The 20,361-nt window shown below is 38.6% G+C and overlaps 1 protein-coding gene across 1 annotated transcript in view; it reads left to right on the top strand.

Annotated features, from left to right (window-relative positions):
• nbas (NBAS subunit of NRZ tethering complex) overlaps positions 1-20,361 on the top strand; it is a 425,480-nt gene that overhangs the window by 7,879 nt on the left and 397,240 nt on the right. Inside the window, exons 3-9 of the mRNA XM_002941372.4 lie at positions 344-380; positions 4,822-4,899; positions 5,298-5,345; positions 6,976-7,019; positions 8,008-8,141; positions 11,190-11,323; positions 12,345-12,443. Of these exons, the coding sequence (XP_002941418.3) occupies positions 344-380; positions 4,822-4,899; positions 5,298-5,345; positions 6,976-7,019; positions 8,008-8,141; positions 11,190-11,323; positions 12,345-12,443 (574 nt within the window). The remainder of the gene's footprint in view (positions 1-343; positions 381-4,821; positions 4,900-5,297; positions 5,346-6,975; positions 7,020-8,007; positions 8,142-11,189; positions 11,324-12,344; positions 12,444-20,361) is intronic.

Below are 20,361 nucleotides of genomic sequence, written 5' to 3'. Positions count from 1 at the left end.
GACTGTTCTGCCCCCAATAAGTGGGGCAGAACATTTTAAATAATAAAAATGTTTTAAAACGATTTCCTTTTTCTCTGTAATAATTAAACTGTAGCTTGTACTTCTTCCTAACTAAGATGTAATTAGTCCTTATTAGAGGCAAAACAATTCTATTGGGTTTATGTCATGTTAATATGAATTTTTAGTTGATTAAAGTATGGTGATCCAAATTAAGGAAAGATCCCTTATCCAGTTTCAAGTATTCTGTATAACAGGTTCCGTACCTGTACTTGGTTTCTAGTCTGTAGTGAGTGTGCCTTAAGAATTTATGTTTAGAATACTAACTAATCCTTTCTACTTGTAGGTCCTGCACTGTATATGCTACAGTATGTTTGGTACAGGTATGTTCCTTAAAGCTTTTTTTGTGTAACTTGTGATAAAAGGGCGGTGTATCTATATCCCTGTAATTAAATGATCCCTCTCTGGTAAAGCCTCTAGGGAATGTGTAATGTACTGTCATTCCAAAGGCCTATGGCACATGGAGTATTTTGATTGCCACCGTGCTGAGGTTGAGAACAGTGGAGGTCAAAAGTCCTATGTTACTGCTTCCTATAGATTAGGGATCCTCAGATTAAGAAAAAAAAAAAAGTCCTTTGGGGATGCCAAATAAGGACTGTGATTGACTATTTGGTAGCCCCATGGGGACTACTGGCCTGCAGGAGGCTCTGCTTGGAGTAAAACTGTGTCTCTGGGCTTCCAAAACTTGTCTCCAAGCCAGAATGTTTTTTTAAAAATGGCACCTATTTTGAGGCCACTGGGAGAAATGTCATAAAGGGTGAGCAACATGCTGCTCCTGAGCCACTGGTTGGGGATCACTGCTATAAAGATATGTATAAGAACAACGTGTAGCTGAAAAGTGTAGCAGTTCCAGTTGGACTACTGCTTAGAAACTAGAAACACTTGAACATATGCAGCTTTTTGTCCGCTGCTATGAGCAGAATGCAAGCCAAAACACCCCATGTACCACTAACATAGAGTCCTCTTCATCTCTGGTTTGCCTTATTACCCTTTGATTTATAATGACCGTTAGCTTATGTGTGTGACGTTGCATGTCGTCATGACCAACATTTGTTAAAGAGCCCCACACAACACAGAAACCCCTAATATACCTATCACTGTAATCTGTTCCTTAAAAAAGTATGAATAAATACCAATTTTATATGTTGAAATCCAACTGCAAAACATTTCTTCTCTTTCTGTATCATTTGATATCCTGGCAGGGGAGGAGGGACTAAAACATTGATATTACAAATTGTAAACTCTTCTCTGCAGCTGCAGGAACTACATAACCCACAATGCATTGCATTGTTTCTTTTCTTATTGACATCACGTGCAGGGAATTGTGGGATTGGGAGGATGCAGGCTGAAGGCAGACTGAGGGCAGGCGACTACTGTTACATTTTATTTGAGTAACAAAGTAGCCAGCCAGATCAGCAGGAAAACAGAGGGAGGGGCTTAGGGAACTGTTCCAAACCATATTATTACATTAAAAAACATGAAAAGGCTGAATATTTTTTAATTGATGAATATTGCAAAGTTGCTTGAAATTACGTTTACTTTTCAGAAAGTTTAATTTGTGTTTTGTGGAGTTCCCCTTGCAGACTGCAATAGGGGAATGTGAGCCAATCTGTTGCTTATTTATTCCTTTATAGGCCCCATAGCACAGTGCATAATGTCAAGCCACCTTTCCGTATACAACATGCAAATCTCGCCCTTACACACAGTTTTAAGTGTTCTAAATTTAGTACCATTCTACTCGTGCCATTAGCCGAATACGTTCCACTAATAATTAGGCAGATAAATGGCACTGCGCTTGCACTTACTGAACAAAGTGCAGAATGAAAGCAATTTGATAATGCTAGCTTTATTTGAAACGCTGAAATCCTGCTGTTATGAAACTTTTTAGTACATCATTATCGGGGTATACAATGCCCACTCTAAATCTAGACATAAAGATGTCAGACCAATTCTTCTTTTCAGTTATGGAGCTATCAGGGATTTGTTCAAAGCACAGCGGTAAAAAAAGGAATGCTTTTAGCATCATGTAACCGGGGAGGGAGTATATAAGGGAATAGGGGGTATAAATATACAAGCTACTCCTCTCTAAGCCTCTGCCGGCTTTTTCTTCTCTTTATATTAGCTTAATAAAAAGGATATAGGATATAACTTATGTTGGCCCAGATTTTAAAATTTACTGTCTTTAGTATTATTACTAACCCCTCTCTGTCTCCCTGTGTTTACCTGATAATCAGAAGGAGGGCATCACACACACTATATATATATATATATATATATTTTTTTTTTATATATATATATAATATATATATATATATATATATATATATAGAGTGCCGCACACACAGGGACAAAAGTATTTATTGAAAAGGATTTTTTTTTTTTCCAAAGTCCCTGTATGTGTGGCACTCTGCTCTTTATTATTATTTTTGCCAGCACCCAGGGCTTCTGATTCTCTGAACTGTATATATACAGTTTTCAGACAGGCACATCCTATAAAAATCTGCACAACTTTATTGTTGACACATTGCACAAAATGTTCCAACGTTTCTGTCCCCAGAGGACCTTTTATATATAAAGACCAGCAAAATCTCTTTATTCACATATTTCTTGTGTCCATATGTATACAGTATATAATATAGGTATGGAATCCGTTATCCGGGAACCCATACATACATACATACATACATACCACTGTGTGTATGTATATATAATACACAGTGGTTCTGGAAAGTTTGTGAACCCTTTAGAATTTTCTATATTTTTATATGAATGTGACCTAAAGCAAGCCCTAAAAGTAGATGAAGAAAATTAGTTAAACTAATGAAACTAATTATTATATTTGGTCATGTATTTATTTAGTAAAAATGATCCAATAACATATCTGTGTGTGGCAAAAGTAAGTGAATCCTTAGGATTAAGATATAATTTGAAGGTGAAATCAGAGTCTGGTGTTCAGTAAGTGGAATGACAGGTGTAAGTGAGACCCTGTTTTATTTAAAGAATGGGGATCGAGCAAAGCATGATCCCACATACAACTCATTTGTGCATGTATATTATGGCTCCAACAAAGGAGGTGTCTGAGGACCTCAGAAAAAGAGTTGTCCATAGAGCTGGAAAAAGTAACTAGATTATCTCTTGCCATCATTGATGCAACTATGAATTCTGAACTATACCAGAGAATTCTAAAGGAAAATATCATCAATGTCATCAATCCGTGAACTGAATCTCAACAGACAGTGGATCATACGGCAAGATAACAATCCTAAACACACAAGTTTTTCTACCAAAGAATGGTTAAAAAAGGATATAGTGAATGTTCTGACCTTAATCCAGAAGAACTTCATTAAGGTCTATAGTAGGCTTGTGTTGCTCCCCCATACATAATATAAGGCACTAACCCCTAACAACCTGTTCCCTCTCCATTATGTGTGGACTCCCCAGGACACTAATTTCCCTGCCTGCACTAGTAGTAGTATGGCCAAGGGTTTTTTTACATAATGTAGCTGTATGGTAACTGCTGGGAAATGGGTATCATGCACACTGGCCTCTAAGCTCCCCCCGTCATGTATTTGATATTATCTGCAGGCCGAGCATATAAACGTTGGCATTTTACATTGTAGGAACAGCCAAGCCACTAAAAACTTTGCCCTTTTCCATTTTATGCATTTGCTGGCTCTAAATATATAAGAAAAACAGGAAACAGAAAAACAAATGAGTCTAGTAGAATGTTATTGGGCACAGTATTTGATTCATTCTGTAAGAGTACAGAGTGCAATAGAATATTGACCCATTCGTTACTGGCATTAGAAACCTGCAATGCAATTAAGAACAATAAAAGTCATCTCTGTTCCTCAATCATTTTCCTTTACTGATTGGTATGGGTCACATGGAGCAACAAGGTATTTTATACAGCAATATTTTTGCCCCCCCCCCCCTACAAGCAATTATTGGATTATTATTCAATTTTAAAGCTCAGTCGACACCTGGGATGCACTGTGCACTGGCATCTTCTCCTCTAATGGTAGTTCAACTTAGAGTAGAGAGAGTTATTGATGGAGGGGGGGAGTGAAGGCATATCCTAAAGGGGCAGAAGAACCCTTCTTTTTTTAAAAAAATCTAGATACTCTGGAAAGCTTAACATCAAACTGAAGTTGGGTTGGATTTAAGGATGATGTTTTTTTACATCTCTTTAGACCAGGGATCCCAAACCACGAGCTGCATTCTAATGTAAAAAGAGTTGGGGAGCAACACAAGCAAGAAAAATGTTCAGTTGGTGCCAAATAAGGGCTGTGATTGGCTATTTGGTAGCCCCTATGTTGACTATCAGCCTACAGGAGGCTCTGTTTGGCAGTGCACATTGTTTATATGCAACCAAAACTTGCCTCTAAACCAGAAACGAAACCAGAAGACCCTACTTTAAAGCCACTGGGAGCAACATCCAAGGGATTGGTAAGCAACATGTTGCTAACAGGACACTGGTTGGAGATAACTGCCTTAAACTATAGCTAAATGGCTGCTATACCAATGATTTCATATGTCTGCAACCTTCTTATGAGCTAAGGATGGGACCAAAGGTTCAGCTTCCAGGGGGAACTTGAACCAAAAAGTCCTATAACCACTGTCACGCACTATATACATTTTCACTGTATGCACATGGTCCATGTAATAAGTTACGCACTCTTAAATAATATGAATAATGTGATTTTATACCATTATACTTTATACCAAGTGTGTTTTAATATGCTATGTTTTCTGTAAATTTAGCCCTGCCAAATTTTCTCTTCCTTCTGGACTTGTTCGCATGGTTAACAAACAGATTGGCTGGCATCTGGTTCTTACAAGGTAAGAGTTAATAATAAAAAAACTAAAAAAAAAACTAAACAAAAGTGTATACCGGTATGGGATCCATTTTCCAGAATCATTGGGGCTTGGGGTTTTCTGTATAAGAGTTTTTTCCATAGTTTGGATCAGTGTACTTTAAAGGGAGTATATGCCCCTCTCTGTTTATGACATAAACTCATTTAGTTGGGCTTGTTTAGAATAGGTACACTACATAAAAACTGGTACACAAAACATAAAAAAGAACCAATGCAAGAGATAAAGAGGTGCCCAAAGGAGCTTACAATCTGAAAGATTACACCTTTATTCTTCCAAGCCCCATTGTATATTTTAACATAAATAATGTATATGTAAGAGTTTCTTACCTGTAAACATGTCTCATTGTACAATTTCTTCTGCAGCAATGGGAAGCTTCTGGCAGCTGTTCAGGACCAGTGTGTGGAAATCAGGTAAATAGTTTTTCCTTGTAGGTAATGTTTTATTCCTTTTATTAATGCTCCTTCTGTTTTTAAAGACGTTAAAATTTGGTTTTAATGTGCAAGGCATCTGTTTACAATCATTTCCGTAATGGCTGTTAGATGAAGGTTTACCAGTAGCACTAACAATGTATAAAAACCAAGTGTTGCATGGCTGATTACTGAGTTATTCAGGTCATTCAGTGATCAGTTCTGCAGCATGTGATTTTTATAGTTGTGGTTTTAAAGCAGAAGAAACAGTGAAATTATTGGGGGGGGGGTGCTACATGTGTGGCACCCCCAGTGATCATGATCACTTACCTGATGCCCTTGCCCAATGCTTCTGTAAGCAGAAAAATGCACTGGCCTGGGGGTACCACTAAGCGAGTACCATGGAACGATCTACTTCGTGCTTCTTCCTTCTTCATGTTGGGTGAGTATGCTTAGTAATATAAAAAGCCAAAGTTTAAAAGAGAAGGAAAGGTAAAATCTAAGTAAGCTTTATCAGAAAGCACAGAGTCTTCTATCAAAAGAAACACAGAATTTCTTGTCTCCTCTTTTGGGAACATGTTCTTCGGTATCAGACTTCCTCCTTTTTAGGGCTGCTTCAGGTTTGGGATTTGAGTCTGCTCAGTTCTCTCCATTCTTCTGCTCCCCCCTCCCATAAGAATGATAAGAACTCACTTCCCCAGCCTTAGGAATGTGTGATTTGAGCTCCCAACAGCTATAACTGCAGAAGCAAGCTACCAAGACCAAGCTAAAATGGCAGCTGCTATCAGAGGGAGCTTCTAGGGCTCTTTACTATAGTAAAGCTTTCTTCTGAATAAATATAGCATTCTAGGTGGCACTATGGTGGTACTATGTGGCAAATCTATTGGCAATAAAATGCCAAAATGACTTTCCTTTTCTTTTAAGCAATGTGCTCATGTGATTGTCTGGGGTCATTAAAGAATGTAGAATTTGAAGAACCACTTCTACTCATACAGAGGTACCCTGGCTGGTAATCTTTTCTGCTAGTGGGAGCACCGGTGCAGATAACTGATTATAATTACTTGGGCATACCTAACACTTGCTTTCACCTTTACTTCTCCTTTAAAGGGATAAGAGGAGGTTCATTGTGTAATGTATGTCAGGCATGTTGCTATGCATGATAAGCTGTAGCCTGCCAGTGTCTTATGTATGTGATTTTTTTTCCTGTGTCTTATTCCTAGATTATTCTAATTAGTTTTGGTGCTGCTTTCCCTTTACACAGTTCTAAATCATCTGTTTCTGTGTTTTATTTACATTATCTAGCAGCAAGGTACTAGGCTAATCACTGGTATCCCCTACATAACAACAACTTATTATATGCCCTGCAGATAGTTCAAGATGTACCCTAGGTTTGCTATTCCTGCTTTTATTGAAGGAGTTTTGTTGTTATATGTTTAATATCAGATTCCAAAACAAGATGAAAAAGGCAAACTCAGCTTTCATTCAAAGTGTTTTCATGCAGAACTCCATTGTTGCACCACACCGCCCTTCAGTGGGTAAATGCCTTAGCTGGGCTGTATGTTGCTTACAATCAGTTACTCTTTTCTTTCTATCCATGTTCTGTTTTAATATTCTATCCCCTGCAAACTTTCAGGTCTGCAAAGGATGACTTTGGCTCAGTGATCGGAAAATGTCAAGGTGAGCGATTAGTTGTACAGGCTGTCCTCAATCCCCTGTTTCAAATAGGATTTAAGTAGGTCAACAAGAAGCACAGTGGTACAACAGGGCTAATTGAAATGTAAAAATATGTTGCAGCGGCACTGAACGGGCAAAGCTTTCTGAATGGGATCAATTTGGATATTATGCAGAAGACGTTTAGAGAAGGAAAACAAGGAGCCTGAATACTTACCAGCTTAAAGGGGTGGCTTACTTTCAGTTTAACTTTTAATATGTTATAAATCATATATAATATGATTTTTTTTTTCCTTTTCTACATCTTTCCAAATTTCAAATTGGGGGCACCCCTATAAGCGGTGAGCTTACAAATTTATAATTGTTACTTCTTATTCTTTATTATCAGGCCCCTCATATTCATATTCCAGTCTCTCATTCAAATTGCTGCCTGGATGTTAAGGTAAACAAGACCCTAGCAACCAGATAGCTGCTGGAATTCCAAACTGGAGAGCTGCTGAACAAGAAGCTAAATAACAGAAAAACTACAAATAATAAAAAAGCCAATTGCAAAATTTAGAATATCATTGTATACAAAATAGTTAATGTAAAGGTGAAGCACCCCTTTAGCTGGTAGCTGTGGTAAACATCAACTGTTTATCTACCTGAGAAACACTTTGAAAGTTTTACAGGGATTGGACCTGTTATCCAGAATGCATGGGACCCAGGGTTTGCCGGATGAGGGGTCTTTCCATAAGTTGTATACGCATACCTTAAGTCTACTATAAATCATTTAAACATTAAATAAACCTAATAGGGTTATTTTGCCTCCAATAATGATTAATTATATCTTGACTGGGATCACGTACAAAATGATTTAATTAAAATTGAGTCTAGGGCCTTCCTGTAATTCTGAGCATTCTGGGTAATGGATCCCATACCTGTATTTAGATTTTTATATTTCTAAAGACTTTTGAAATTTGGAAGTGACTTAATGTGTCCATTCTCTCTGCAGTTCCCAAAGACCCGAATCCTCAGTGGAGACGGGTGGCGTGGAGCCACGACTGCACTTTGGTGGCTTATGCTGAAAGCACCGGCACTGTCAGATTATTTGATCTCATGGGCAGCGAACTCTTTGTGATCCCACCGGTATCTCTATTATTTACTATAGCGACATTACAAGTGTACTTATGTCCATCAGGTAGAGATGCAAGAACAATCCAGCATCAAGGGGCAGTTATTACACAGAGATAAAACAGACTACAGCCAAGCTCTTTTTGTGCACATTAAAAAAAACATAAAGCAGAATTGCACCTGTGGCACGACACACAGATGATAAAAGTATTTGCCCGTGTTTCTGTTGGTTTCCATAAAAAATAACTTACCCGGCCCTTATTCTTTTATATAAGAAGAGTGTTTGAAGGTAGAACAAAGAGCAATGTTTCTGCATTTTTGGGAGCCGTTGTGAGAGATATTCTGATAATCATAGGCTTGGCCTTTATGTAAAACCGACCCTACAAATGATTCAGAACAGAGGCACAGACAGAACATTGTGAGCCAGATTGATTTTTCTAGGATGGATGTATGATTACAGGGAAATAAAAGTGCACTCTACTTACAAGTAGTTACATCTTCCTTTTAGAAATAGTACAGCAGCACAGCATATTGTAGGCACCACGTATCTTTAAGCTTGTGCTTTAAGTCAGGAAATTCTTAATTAGATTAGGAATAGAAGGCACTATTATCTATGTAGGCTTTGGACTGATACTGACACATTTGGATTATACGTTAAGGGTGAAGACACAGAGTTACTAGTAGCAGCTACTTGTCACGGCTACTAAAATAGACAATGCTGATCATTTACTGATAATTGTCTCTACTTGTGTTTTAGCAGAGGCAATTCTCAGTATTGTCTATGGCAGGGGATTTTCTGGAGTTTAGTAGCCGTGACAAGTAGCTGCTACTAAGTAACTGCGTTACTTACATATATTTATAAAGTGCCAACATATTCCGCAGCGCTGTACAATAAGTGGGTTTCATATATTGGACATACAGAGTAACATATAAAGCAATCAATAACCGACACAAGAGGTGAAGAAGCAGAATAGGGACACCCAGGGTTAGGCTAATGGCCCAAGGGGCCATCTTATGTCTGCTTGTTTCTTATTTATATTGACTTCTGCCTTCATTGTTGGGGTTTAAAACTATGGAACTAAAGGTTGGGAATCTCCCAGTCATTTACCAAAAGGCTACTGTGCCCTAGTTTATTTGCAACTGCCCTTCAATTTTTATTCTTTTTGGTTTTTGAATTAAGTTTTTTGTTTTGCAACTTTGGAGACAATTGGTCTGGAAGACCCATTGAAAAGTTGCCTAGAATAGAAAACATTTTTTCTTTTTGAATTATTTGTGTTCTTCTCCGGACACTCCCCAGCCTTCAAACAGGGTTTCACTGACTCCAACATCCAAAAAACAAATGCTCTGTAAGGCTACAATTTTGTTGTCATTGCTACTTTTTATTACTTATTTTTATATTAAAGCCCTCTCCTTTGTATTCCAGACCCTTATTTAAAGTAGTGCCTGTTTGCTAGGGTAATTTAAACCCTAGCAGCCGAATAACTGCTGAAACTGGAGAGCTGCTGAATATAAAGCTAAATAACTCAAAAACCACAAATAAAAAAAAAGAAAACCAATTGTAAATTGTCTCAGAATAGCTAAAAAACTAATTGCCTACATTATGCTAAAAGGTAATATAAAGGTGAACAACCCCTTTAAGGCCTAAGACACGTGAGGCAACTTGTCACGGCTACAGTGCGGTGACTAATCTCCCCGTGTGTCACAGCCCTTAGCTGTAAAATGTGCTTTTTAAGGGTGAAGACACATGGAGCTACTAGTAGCAGCTACTTGTCACGGCTACAGAAACAGACAATGCTGATCATTTACAGATAACTGTCTCTACGTGTGTTTTACCAGAGGCAATTCTCAGTAGTGTCCATGGCAGGGGATTTTTGGTGTTTAGTAGCCATGACAAGTAGCTGCTACTAGTAGCTCTGTGTGTCTTCACCCTAAAGACAGAAGGAATGTTGGAGGTTGACTCTTAGGGGCCCATTTACTTACTCACGAACGGGCCGAATGCGTCCGATTGCGTTTTTTTTCGTAATGATCGATATTTTGCGATTTTTTCGGAAAATTATCGCGACTTTCTCGTTACGAATACGATTTTTGCGGAAAAACTCGACTTTTTCGTAGCCATTCCGAAAGTTGCGATTTTTTCGTAGCGTTAAAACTTGCGCAAAAAGTTGCGCTTTTTTCGTAGCGTTGAAACTTAAAAGGCGCGACGTTTTGCGCAAGTTTTAACACTACGAAAAAAGCGCAACTTTTCGTGCAAGTTTTAACGCTACGAAAAAATCGCAACTTTCGGAATGGCTACGAAAAACTCGCGTTCTTTTGCGCAAATCGTATTGGTAACGAAAAAGTCGCAATAATTTCCGAAAAGTCGTAAAGGCGCCGAAAAAATCGCAAAAAATACGAAAAAGTCGCAAAACGTTTGTTTCCAATCCGAATTTTTTCCATTCGGACTCGGATTCGACCCATAGTAAATGTGCCCCTTAGGGTGAAGACACACGGAGCTACTAGTAGCAGCTACTTGATAATTGCCTCTACATGTGTTTTAGCAGAGGCAATTCTCAGTATTGTCTATGGCAAGTTATTTTCTGGAGTTTTAGTAGCCTTGAAAAAGTAGCTGCTACTAGTAGCTCAGTGTCTCTTCACCCTTAAACATATGTGACCGGTGACAATTAAGCATAGATTGTTATCTCTCTGTGTTTTTGGTTGAACCCACTACCTAGTGCTTGGTGTCCACATGGTAAGGTATTGAGCCAATGATGGGGTAAAAAAGATCTATAGCAAGTCATTTTTAGAAGGAGCTTCTCATACCTGCCTTCTGTCTATCACTTTTATTGTGACACTTTTACATAGAATGATGGGTAATAAAATGGGGCCCATAGCAAGTACATTATATAAATTGCTTCTCATATCCTGATGGTTCCTGCCTTCACGATGCATTAGTTCCAACTGCTGCGTTACACAGGAATGATGCCACGAGAACAGGCAAAGCTCTTTCAAAAGAATTTGTTTAACGAGGAAACACAATAACTGTTATTAATGTTTTTTTTGTTTTTGTCCTGCTCCATCTTTCAGCAAACAAGCTTCCCCGGAGACCTCAGTTATGCTATCGCTGGACTCATCTTTCTTGAGTACAAGGCAAGCACGCAGTGGTCAGCTGAACTTCTGGTTATTAATTACCGCGGCCAATTAAAAAGTTACCTAGTGAGGTGAGTGCAGGCCTGCTCTTGTTTAGTTGTGTGTAAAGCGTGTGATGTTATTATATTCTGTAGTTTGTTTCAAGTGCACGGGTCAGTGAATTTGTTCCAGATTCCCTATTACTTTCCTTCTGCGTGTCAGTCAGTGCCCTAACACGCAGTAGGGGTCATCACAATTGCCATTTTTCCTCCAGACTTCCAGCGTTGTTCTGGTTCCCAGAGGGGGCTGTCCAGTAGATGTCATTTCCAGCCTAAGGCGTGAAACTGTGCCTGACATCTTCCTGCAGCAATGTTTTGTTTTAAACACTATGGGGCTAATTTACTAATGTAGGTTCTATTGCCCCATTGAAATTACAAATAGAACCTATACCCTGTTGTTCCTGATCCCTGGTAGGGGCTATGTTAGAGAGACTTGTTTCTCTGAAGATTAATTAAGTTCTTTGCTTTCTGAGGAAGACCATTCCACAATAAACCCCCTTTGGCCGCTTACAGTACATTAATATCAAGGGTTGGATCAAGCCATTTTCTTGGTTTTTATGTCATAACATGAAGAAGCCTGGACCAACGAGCATTAAAAAGGAATGATGCCACGAGAACAGGCAAAGCTCTTTTAAAAGAAATTTATTGGTTCCCAGAGGGAGTTGTCCAGTAGATGTAATGTCCAGCCATAGGTGTGAAAGTGACGTATTATCTGCGCCTATTGACGCAAGCTGTGGTGGGAACCCAAGAGCTACCGCTTGGTTCGGAGTTGGTGGTAGCTCCAGGGTTCCACTGCATTATTAAGCACAACAGTGCAACTGACTGTGGGGAAATGTACCCACAACTAGTTAGGTGTGGTTAGTAACTTAACCCTAGTGTATTATTTCAGCTGCCCCTCTGGTGTTCCCAAGGTGGCGGGGTGCGGTGGGCCAACATCAACATGGCTGCCTGCAAAACAAGAATGAACATCTAATATTATTAGCTGTTATTGTGCTATAGTGCAATGCAGAGTTACACAGTACTTACACAGTACTAACAAATTTTCTTCACACAGTGTTGGAGCCAATCAGAGTTACCAAGAGAGTCACAGCTTTAACTTTGCCTGCCATTACTCCCATGGAATTTCATCGGCCGTTTACAGCGCAGCGCACAGGTAAGCATGGGAAATTCCTTCACCTCCTATAGATTTTGTCTCTGGAACAGAATTCTCCACTATCTGCAGCAATTAGTCTAATATTGTAAGATGTAGCCGTATTAATTAGTTGTGCCAGAAGTAATTAGGTTGTCTCAGCTGATCGTTAGTTTTTTAGAAAAAAAAGGCTGACTGGTGAAATAGAGGCTGCTCACGTCTGCATGAAATTGGGCTAATCACAGAAGATGCATGTCGGTAGGACTAAGGATTTGCACAACCTTGCAGCCAATGAACTGAAAGTCACAAAATATGTAATATATATATATATTGTAAATAATGAACCCCCTGTTGTAAAATATATCATAAGTGTCACTTAGGAGTTCCATGGCCCCCATAAAGGCATATATTAATATCCTCATATTTTACAATAGGGGGTACATAATTAACAGAAATGACATCACTTAGCATTGATTATAACTGATGACATTACTAAGAACCTTTTATAAGTATATAATTTACAGGAAATGTTTTGCCCTAAAAGCATACCTTTAGTAAACTAGTATTGGGTCCTCATTTAAAAATTTCCATGACAGTTTCATCATATTATTTGTTCAATTTTTATTCAATATAATCTGTACTACCAAGAATTGATACTCAAAGTTACCGAATCTAGAATGTGTGGCTAATTTTCTACCAAAATATAAGCCTTGATGAAAAAAAAAACCCTGAACTGAAAAGAGCAGCACTAACAGGCGGAGAATTAAAATCCAGATCAGTCACCTTTATGTAGAGAATTTAATACAAGTGTGTACGATGCAGTCACATAGTGAAAGCAATTTAAATGCTTAATTAGTGGTGGCTGTCTCTTTCTCTTGATTCTTTATATGCTATAATTGGGCATGCAAATGTTCATCACATAGAGAAAAGAGAGTGTCATTTTGGATTGGCATTGTGACATTGTAAACAGGGAACATAGAGGAACAGGGCAAGCAGAGCTTAATTGCTCGGTACTTAAAAGGATACTGTTTGTCTTTCCCTGAAAGCAATGTAAGAACTTTAGCGAGACAAAGTAGCAAAAATTGTGATTTGCTTTCAGCTTGGGAAATTGTAGCCACTTTTTGCTTGCATGGTTCCTTGTAAATATGGACCTACCTACTTGCAGGGCCACACAGTTTCATAAAGGCACAGTATACACCCAAAACACCTTGTTTTGAAATTACATTCTACATATTTTTCTATTTTTTGCCCTTATAAAGGGCAAACTGAAAAGCTGGACTAATTTCACTGAACCCTCCCCTCCTATTCTTTATAAACAGGGCAAATTGTTCAGAGCTCCCTATCTACCTTTGAACGAACAAACCCCTCCCTCCTTTAAGCAGCAACCTTTGAATGGCTTATTGTCAGGGGCATCTCAGTGGATGGGTAATTCATTTTATCAGGTCCTTTGAAGTTCTTCAGGTTGAGGAAGTGACAGGAAGCACTAAAATGAAACTGGCTTCATATTCTTGTTTAGTGTCTAAAATAGCCTTATTCATTGAACTCATGCTGAAAGGGGGTGTATATTGTCTCTATAAGAGCAGCTGCTGCAAAGCCTGTGGTCCTATTATGGACTGCTGGACTGGCATCAGCCCTGGCTCATATTCTCCTACCCTGCCCTCGTTCTCATCATGCTTCATGGAAAAATTGTGGTTCATTCATTGCTGAAGTCAAAATTCAATATGGCAGCCATTTAAGGCACTCGAACAGGGCACAACTCTCTGGCTTGTGATGTCAGGAGGCACCATTAGGCTTTGCTCCTTTAAGAGAGAGTGGGGTGGAGACCTAGGAAGTTAACTATGTAATTTTTAATTGCACAAGCAAAGTTGGTAGCAGTTTGGAAGGTCAGTAGGTTAGGGCCAGAAAAATAAACAATACTAGTCAATCTTTATTTATTGGTTGCTGGGGTCAATGACCATGACAACCAGATTTTCAGTCTGAAAGTAGGCAAAATATGAACCCCAGTAATTCATAAGCCATACAAAAATAAATCATGGGTGCCAATTAAAAAGTTGCCAAGAATAGGTCTATCTATTAAAGGGGAATACCACCTTTAATTTCATATTCAATATTGAGATGAATGAAAAAGAAGGAATTATTAAATACAATTAATTTCATAACCTTTCTATCACTAACCAACTAAGCATCTAACATTCATTTCAGGTGTAAAAAAAAATTGTCTTTTACAGATGTCCCTTTAAAGCAAGTCCTTTATGGCTGTGACCATTAGCACTGTGCAGGTAGCCTGATAGCGTACAGGGTATATGTAGCCTTTAACAGATAAGATCACAATCATACTCAATCAATGATACTTGGTATCACTGGAACTGAGTTAATGTACCAAGCAAGTGGCAGCGTAGTAGTAGTAGTTCTTAAGTGCTTCTCTGTAGCAGATAATGGCTTGCTAGCAAATTGGATGTACACACCTATGTAAGATGGGTAATAAGGAATCCGTATAGCGATGCTCACAGAACCCACGAGCAGGCTTATAAATGAAAAAAGTAGAATTTATTGCACGAACGCGTGCTTATAATATGCCATATGTGTGTATGATTAAATGCCTTGTTGCACAAAACGTGTATGGTGTATTGTAAGCGTGTTCCTGAAATCAATCCTGCTCTGGGAGCGGCTAACCTTCACTCCAATCTAAGCAAATCCTGTGATGGATTACATTTTTCTCTTCGATGAGTGGTTTTTAAATTATTTAGCTTTATATTCAACAACTCTCCAGTTTGGAAGTTTAGCAGCTATGTGGATGCTAGGCTCCAAATTACCCTAGCAACCAGGCAGTGGTTTTAATAAGAAATTGGAATATGAATAGGAGTGGAACTGAATAGAAAGATAAGTAATAAAAAGTAACGGTAACAATAAAATTGTAGCCTCAAAGAGCAATAGGTTTTTTGCTGCCGGGGTCAGCGACCCCCTTTTAAAAGCTGGAAGGAGTCAGAAGAGGAAAGCAAATAATTCAAAAAACTTTAAAAAATAAAAATGAAGCCTAATTGAAAAGTGGCTGGCCGTTTTACAACCAAGGCTCACCAAGGGCCCTTTGCCCTTGGTGAGCTTTTGTGCGTGTCATTCTGACCTAAGAAACCAAGCTCAGTTCCATTGACTTAGATTGGAAAGTCCTGGACATCAAGTCTCATGGGTTCAAGAAAGAAGTGGACTTCAACTTAAAGGGGTTGTTTTACTGATTTCAATTTTTGTTCAGCAGCTCTCCAGTTTGGAGTTTCAGCAGCTATCTGGTTAAATTACCTTAGCAACCAGGAAGTGGTTTAAATGAGAGACTGGTACAGGTATGGGACCCATTATACAGAATGCTCGGGATCTGGGGTTTTCCGGATAAGGGGTCTTTCCGTAACCTAAAGTCTACTAAAAACATTATTTAAACAGTAAGTAAACCCAATAGGGCTGTTCTGCCCCCAATAAAGGGTAATTATATCTTAGTTGGGATCAAGTACAGGTACTGTTTTATTATTACAGAGAAAAGGGAATCATTTAACCATGAAATAAACCCAATAGGGCTGTTCTGCCCCCAATAAGGGGTAAATTTATCTTAGTTGGGATCAAGTACAGGTACTGTTTTATTATTACAGAGAAAAGGGAATCATTTAACCATTAAATAAACCCAATAGGACTGTTCTGCCCCCAATAAGGGGTAATTATATCTTAGTTGGGATCAAGTACAGGTACTGTTTTTTATTACAGAGAAAAGGGAATCATTTAACCATTAAATAAACCCAATAGGGCTGTTCTGCCCCCAATAAGGGGTAATTATATCTTAGTTGGGATCAAGTACAGGTGCTGTTTTATTATTACAGAGAAAAGGGAATCATTTAACCATTAAATAAACCCAATAGGGCTGTTCTGCCCCCAATAAGGGGTAATTATATCTTAGTTGGGATCAAGTACAGGTACTGTTTTATTATTACAGAGAAAAGGGAATCATTTAACCATGAAATAAACCCAATAGGACTGTTCTGCCCAAATAAGGGGTAATTATATCTTAGTTGGGATCAAGTACAGGTACTGTTTTATTATTACAGAGAAAAGGGAATCATTTAAACATGAAAGGAATATAAATAGAAGAGGACCTGCATAAAAAGATAAGTAATAAAAAGTCATGCAAATCGTAGCTTTACAGAGCAGGTGTTTGACTGTTGGGGGTCACAGTAAACACAGTAGACACAGTAAAAGTTGATTAAAGGTGTACCACCCCTTTACAGGCCCAGTTTGACACTCAACTAGGTAAACCTATGACATAAAATCTTTACATTTCTCTTTATTTGCCAGCCTTCAGCAGTGCCCAAGCACAATCCGTCTCCCTCTGATAGTATAAAGGAAAGAAAAAAAAAGGAGCCATACAATGCATGTTCCATATTTCTTGTATAATACAATTCTGCCGAGTACCTGCTTTGTACGGCTCTGTTAAATAGTTTGATTTTTCTCCTATTTTCTTCTTTTGGTATTGGGTTGGGTACGTGGAAATCTTTAATCATCACAAATAACCTTCTGCTCGCACAAGAGCTTTAGGTACTTTCGAGGCAATAGCGCCATTAATCTTAATAGACTCTCTCGCTTCCCTTTCCAGCCTCGTACAGAACGAGCTTTTCTTCCTTTTTTCGGTTCGGAACTGTGTGCTGCCATAATGAATTCTACTTCAGCCCTGAGAGACATTTTTTCAGCCTTAACTTCATATGGCAGCTCTATTCCAGCTGTCAGTGAATTTCATTTATCCTGATAAGTACCTTTTAAATTATACATCTGTAGCACTAATGGGGTGGCAGTGCTTTAAAGGCAAAACAGAAGCCCTAAAGTACAAACAACCAAAAGAACTGAGTAGGCCCTAAATCTAAATTTAAAAAAGTTTGCTTGTACAGAACAGTTATTTCTTTCATTGTCCAGTGAGGTCTTGGGTATCTGGACTCAGGTCAGAATCCCATATACACTGCATTGCAGTACCAATAATACTATAGTTTCATATCTGGACATCCTCTATTATAGCTTTGCCCATATAAATATATTTGGGCTTGAGGGAAGGTATTACTCCTTGACTTTTATTTCTAGCCCTCTAGAAAGAGGTTCTTTTGTCTCCTGCGGGATCATAATATCATGGTTGCCATGCTAAAAACCAATGAAGCTGATTGTTTACTTTCACCATTGCTGCAGCAGACCACCATCTTTATAAGCAGGGGAGAAAATATATATTTTCCTATAGGCACCAACCGTATCAATATGTATAAAGGGGTGGGATCCAGAACCCCTTGACTTCTCTTTATTATGTTTTCCATCTTAGTTTTGTAAACAGAGCATTGTCCTGTTTCAGTGATACCTTGGTAGGAACATACTGTTAGTTTCCAGTAATAACAGGAATATGTTCCAAATGGAATTTTGCCTTCCTTTAGCATGATGTCTGTTTTAGTTTTGTGACAATAATGTGCAGGATATCACAATAATTAACTCCAGTGGTACCTCGGTAGGAACATACTGACAATTTCCAGTAATGCCAGGAATATGCTCCAAATGCATCTTTGGTTTAGATGCCTGTCACCTTAAAGTTACTGACACCAGGAATTAAACCTCTGTTTATATCCATCAAAACATTGGCTTTGCATGCTTTTGATAATTTTGCCATAAAAGTATATGCCCCATGTTCCTCTATGAGGTGGCAGCCATATTTGTGCAGCAGGAGCCCGTTAGCATTAGAAGCTGTAACTGACAGGCTGAGAAGGGACAGTCAGGTTGGCAAAACAGTCAGGTTTAGAAACTTTAGGTAAGAATTACCTACAAAAGCTGCCCTTTTAACGTACATTCATATTTTGAATGTACTCAACCAAAACCTTACAAAGAAGAACAACTCCCTGTTTAGGATAATCACAGCCTTTTAGCTGGGAAGATCTGTGCCCCTAAAGGTTCCCCAGTAGCCCCCCATCTTTTTTGCTGATTCCCTGCCCATACTCTGTGCTGCTGTCACTTACCTGATCTTAGGGGCCCACTCACACTATCCTGTATATATAGAATATAAATGTCACACTATACTGTATATATAGAATATAAATGTCACACTATCCTGTATATATAGAATATAAATGTCACACTATCCTGTATATATAGAATATAAATGTCACACTATCCTGTATATATAGAATATAAATGTCACACTATCCTGTATATATAGAATATAAATGGCACACTATCCTGTATATATAGAATATAAATGGCACACTATCCTGTATATATAGAATATAAATGGCACACTATACTGTATATATAGAATATAAATGGCACACTATCCTGTATATATAGAATATAAATGTTTTGTACATGACATGGTATTAGTGGTTCAGAAATTTCTTTGAGTGCCTTACAGAAAGCTAAGATGAGTATTAATAAATATGTTCCACTTATTTAATCTATTTTGGCTAAAAACCTAGTCTTTAATTAATTTTTGCCCACTAAGTAGGTCTCCTGGTGAGCTGCTGTAAAGTCTAGCCATCATTCCGACATTGGCCTCCCATGAAGAGACATGCTGGATATGGGCAGGAGAGAATGCATTTCATGCCCTGATTATTAGCCTTTATTAACGAGCTATCACAGGCAATCTGTACGGCAGCCGAGCAGAATAACGCTCGAGACAAATGAGTTCGATACTTTGCAATAATCCTGAAAAAAGAGCAACAGTCTAATAATAGTAAAGAGCTGGAGTTCAGTTCCAGGGCTTCGGAGGATGAGATGCGATCTATGTTTTTAAATGCTTGCCTGAAAGAGGTAAACAAAAAAAAAAAGCAGTTTTTTGGGATTTAATAGAGGTGGTGCCAGACAGGTAATAGGTTAAATACTGATCTTCGTTTGAAGGAGAAGGAAAGGTAAAAACTAAGTAAGCTTTATCAGAAAGGTCTATGTAAATACAGCCATAAGCACTCACAGAAGGCTCCCATAAGAATTTACTCCCCCTCCCACTTACTCAGGAAAAGCTTTCTGCTGAATAAATATAGCGTTCTAGGTGGCACCAATGTGGCGAATCTATTGGCAGTAAAATATTTCTCCTTTAAGTAGTTTGTTTATCAAAAGTCAGAGCTTGACTGAGCCATAAGAATCCCATCATGGTTTGGGCTTTAACAGTAATGGTAGGCAGGGTAATTTACCCTTTGTTTTTGGGTACCATTTCAGAGCAAGACATCCCTGTGTCTCCTGAAGGCAGGCTGGTTGTCGAGGTATTCTTTCCAGGAGTAGTACTGTGACAAAAGAGTGTAAACCTCAGTGAAAGGGCTCAATCAGACAGTGGTGTAGGTTTCGCCAGGTCCACTTCAATAAGTACCATGTAAAAATAAAGAAAAATCCACTGGAGAGCCAAATGCGTTCTGCATATGTGTTTGGTGTTTTGTGGATAGACCCTGCGGTAATTTCCCTGAATTTGCTCTGTATATGTAATTGGTGAACCTGGCCTCTAGATGGAGCTGGTAACCTTATCACATGACTTAATTGGTGGATTATTGGTTTAAAGGGTTGTTCACTTAGGTGCTGATTTACTAATCCACGAATCTGAATCCGAATGGGAAAAATTCGGATTGGAAACGAACATTTTATGCGATTTTTTTCGTTGCCGTTACGACTTTTTCGTAAATTGTCGCGACTTTTTCGTAGCCGTTACGACTTGCACGAATTGTCGCGACTTTTTCGTAGCCGTTACGATTTGCTCGTATATTGTCGCGACTTTTTCGTATTGAGCGCTCGTAAACGGCGGACAAAACTTTCAGACTTTGCATGATTTTGGAAGCCTCCCATAGGGCTCAATGGCTCTCTGCAGCTCCAACCCGGCCCAAGAAAAGTCACAATACTGAAGCTTGAATGAATCCAAAACTTTCGTACTCAGCGCGACGGCTACGAAAAAGTCGCGACAATTCGC

Source organism: Xenopus tropicalis, chromosome 5, assembly GCF_000004195.4.
Source record: "Xenopus tropicalis strain Nigerian chromosome 5, UCB_Xtro_10.0, whole genome shotgun sequence".
In the NCBI taxonomy this organism is placed as follows: domain Eukaryota; kingdom Metazoa; phylum Chordata; class Amphibia; order Anura; family Pipidae; genus Xenopus; species Xenopus tropicalis.
The sequence above is the reverse complement of the archived record's forward strand: the minus strand, read 5'-3'. Positions and strand labels throughout refer to the sequence as shown.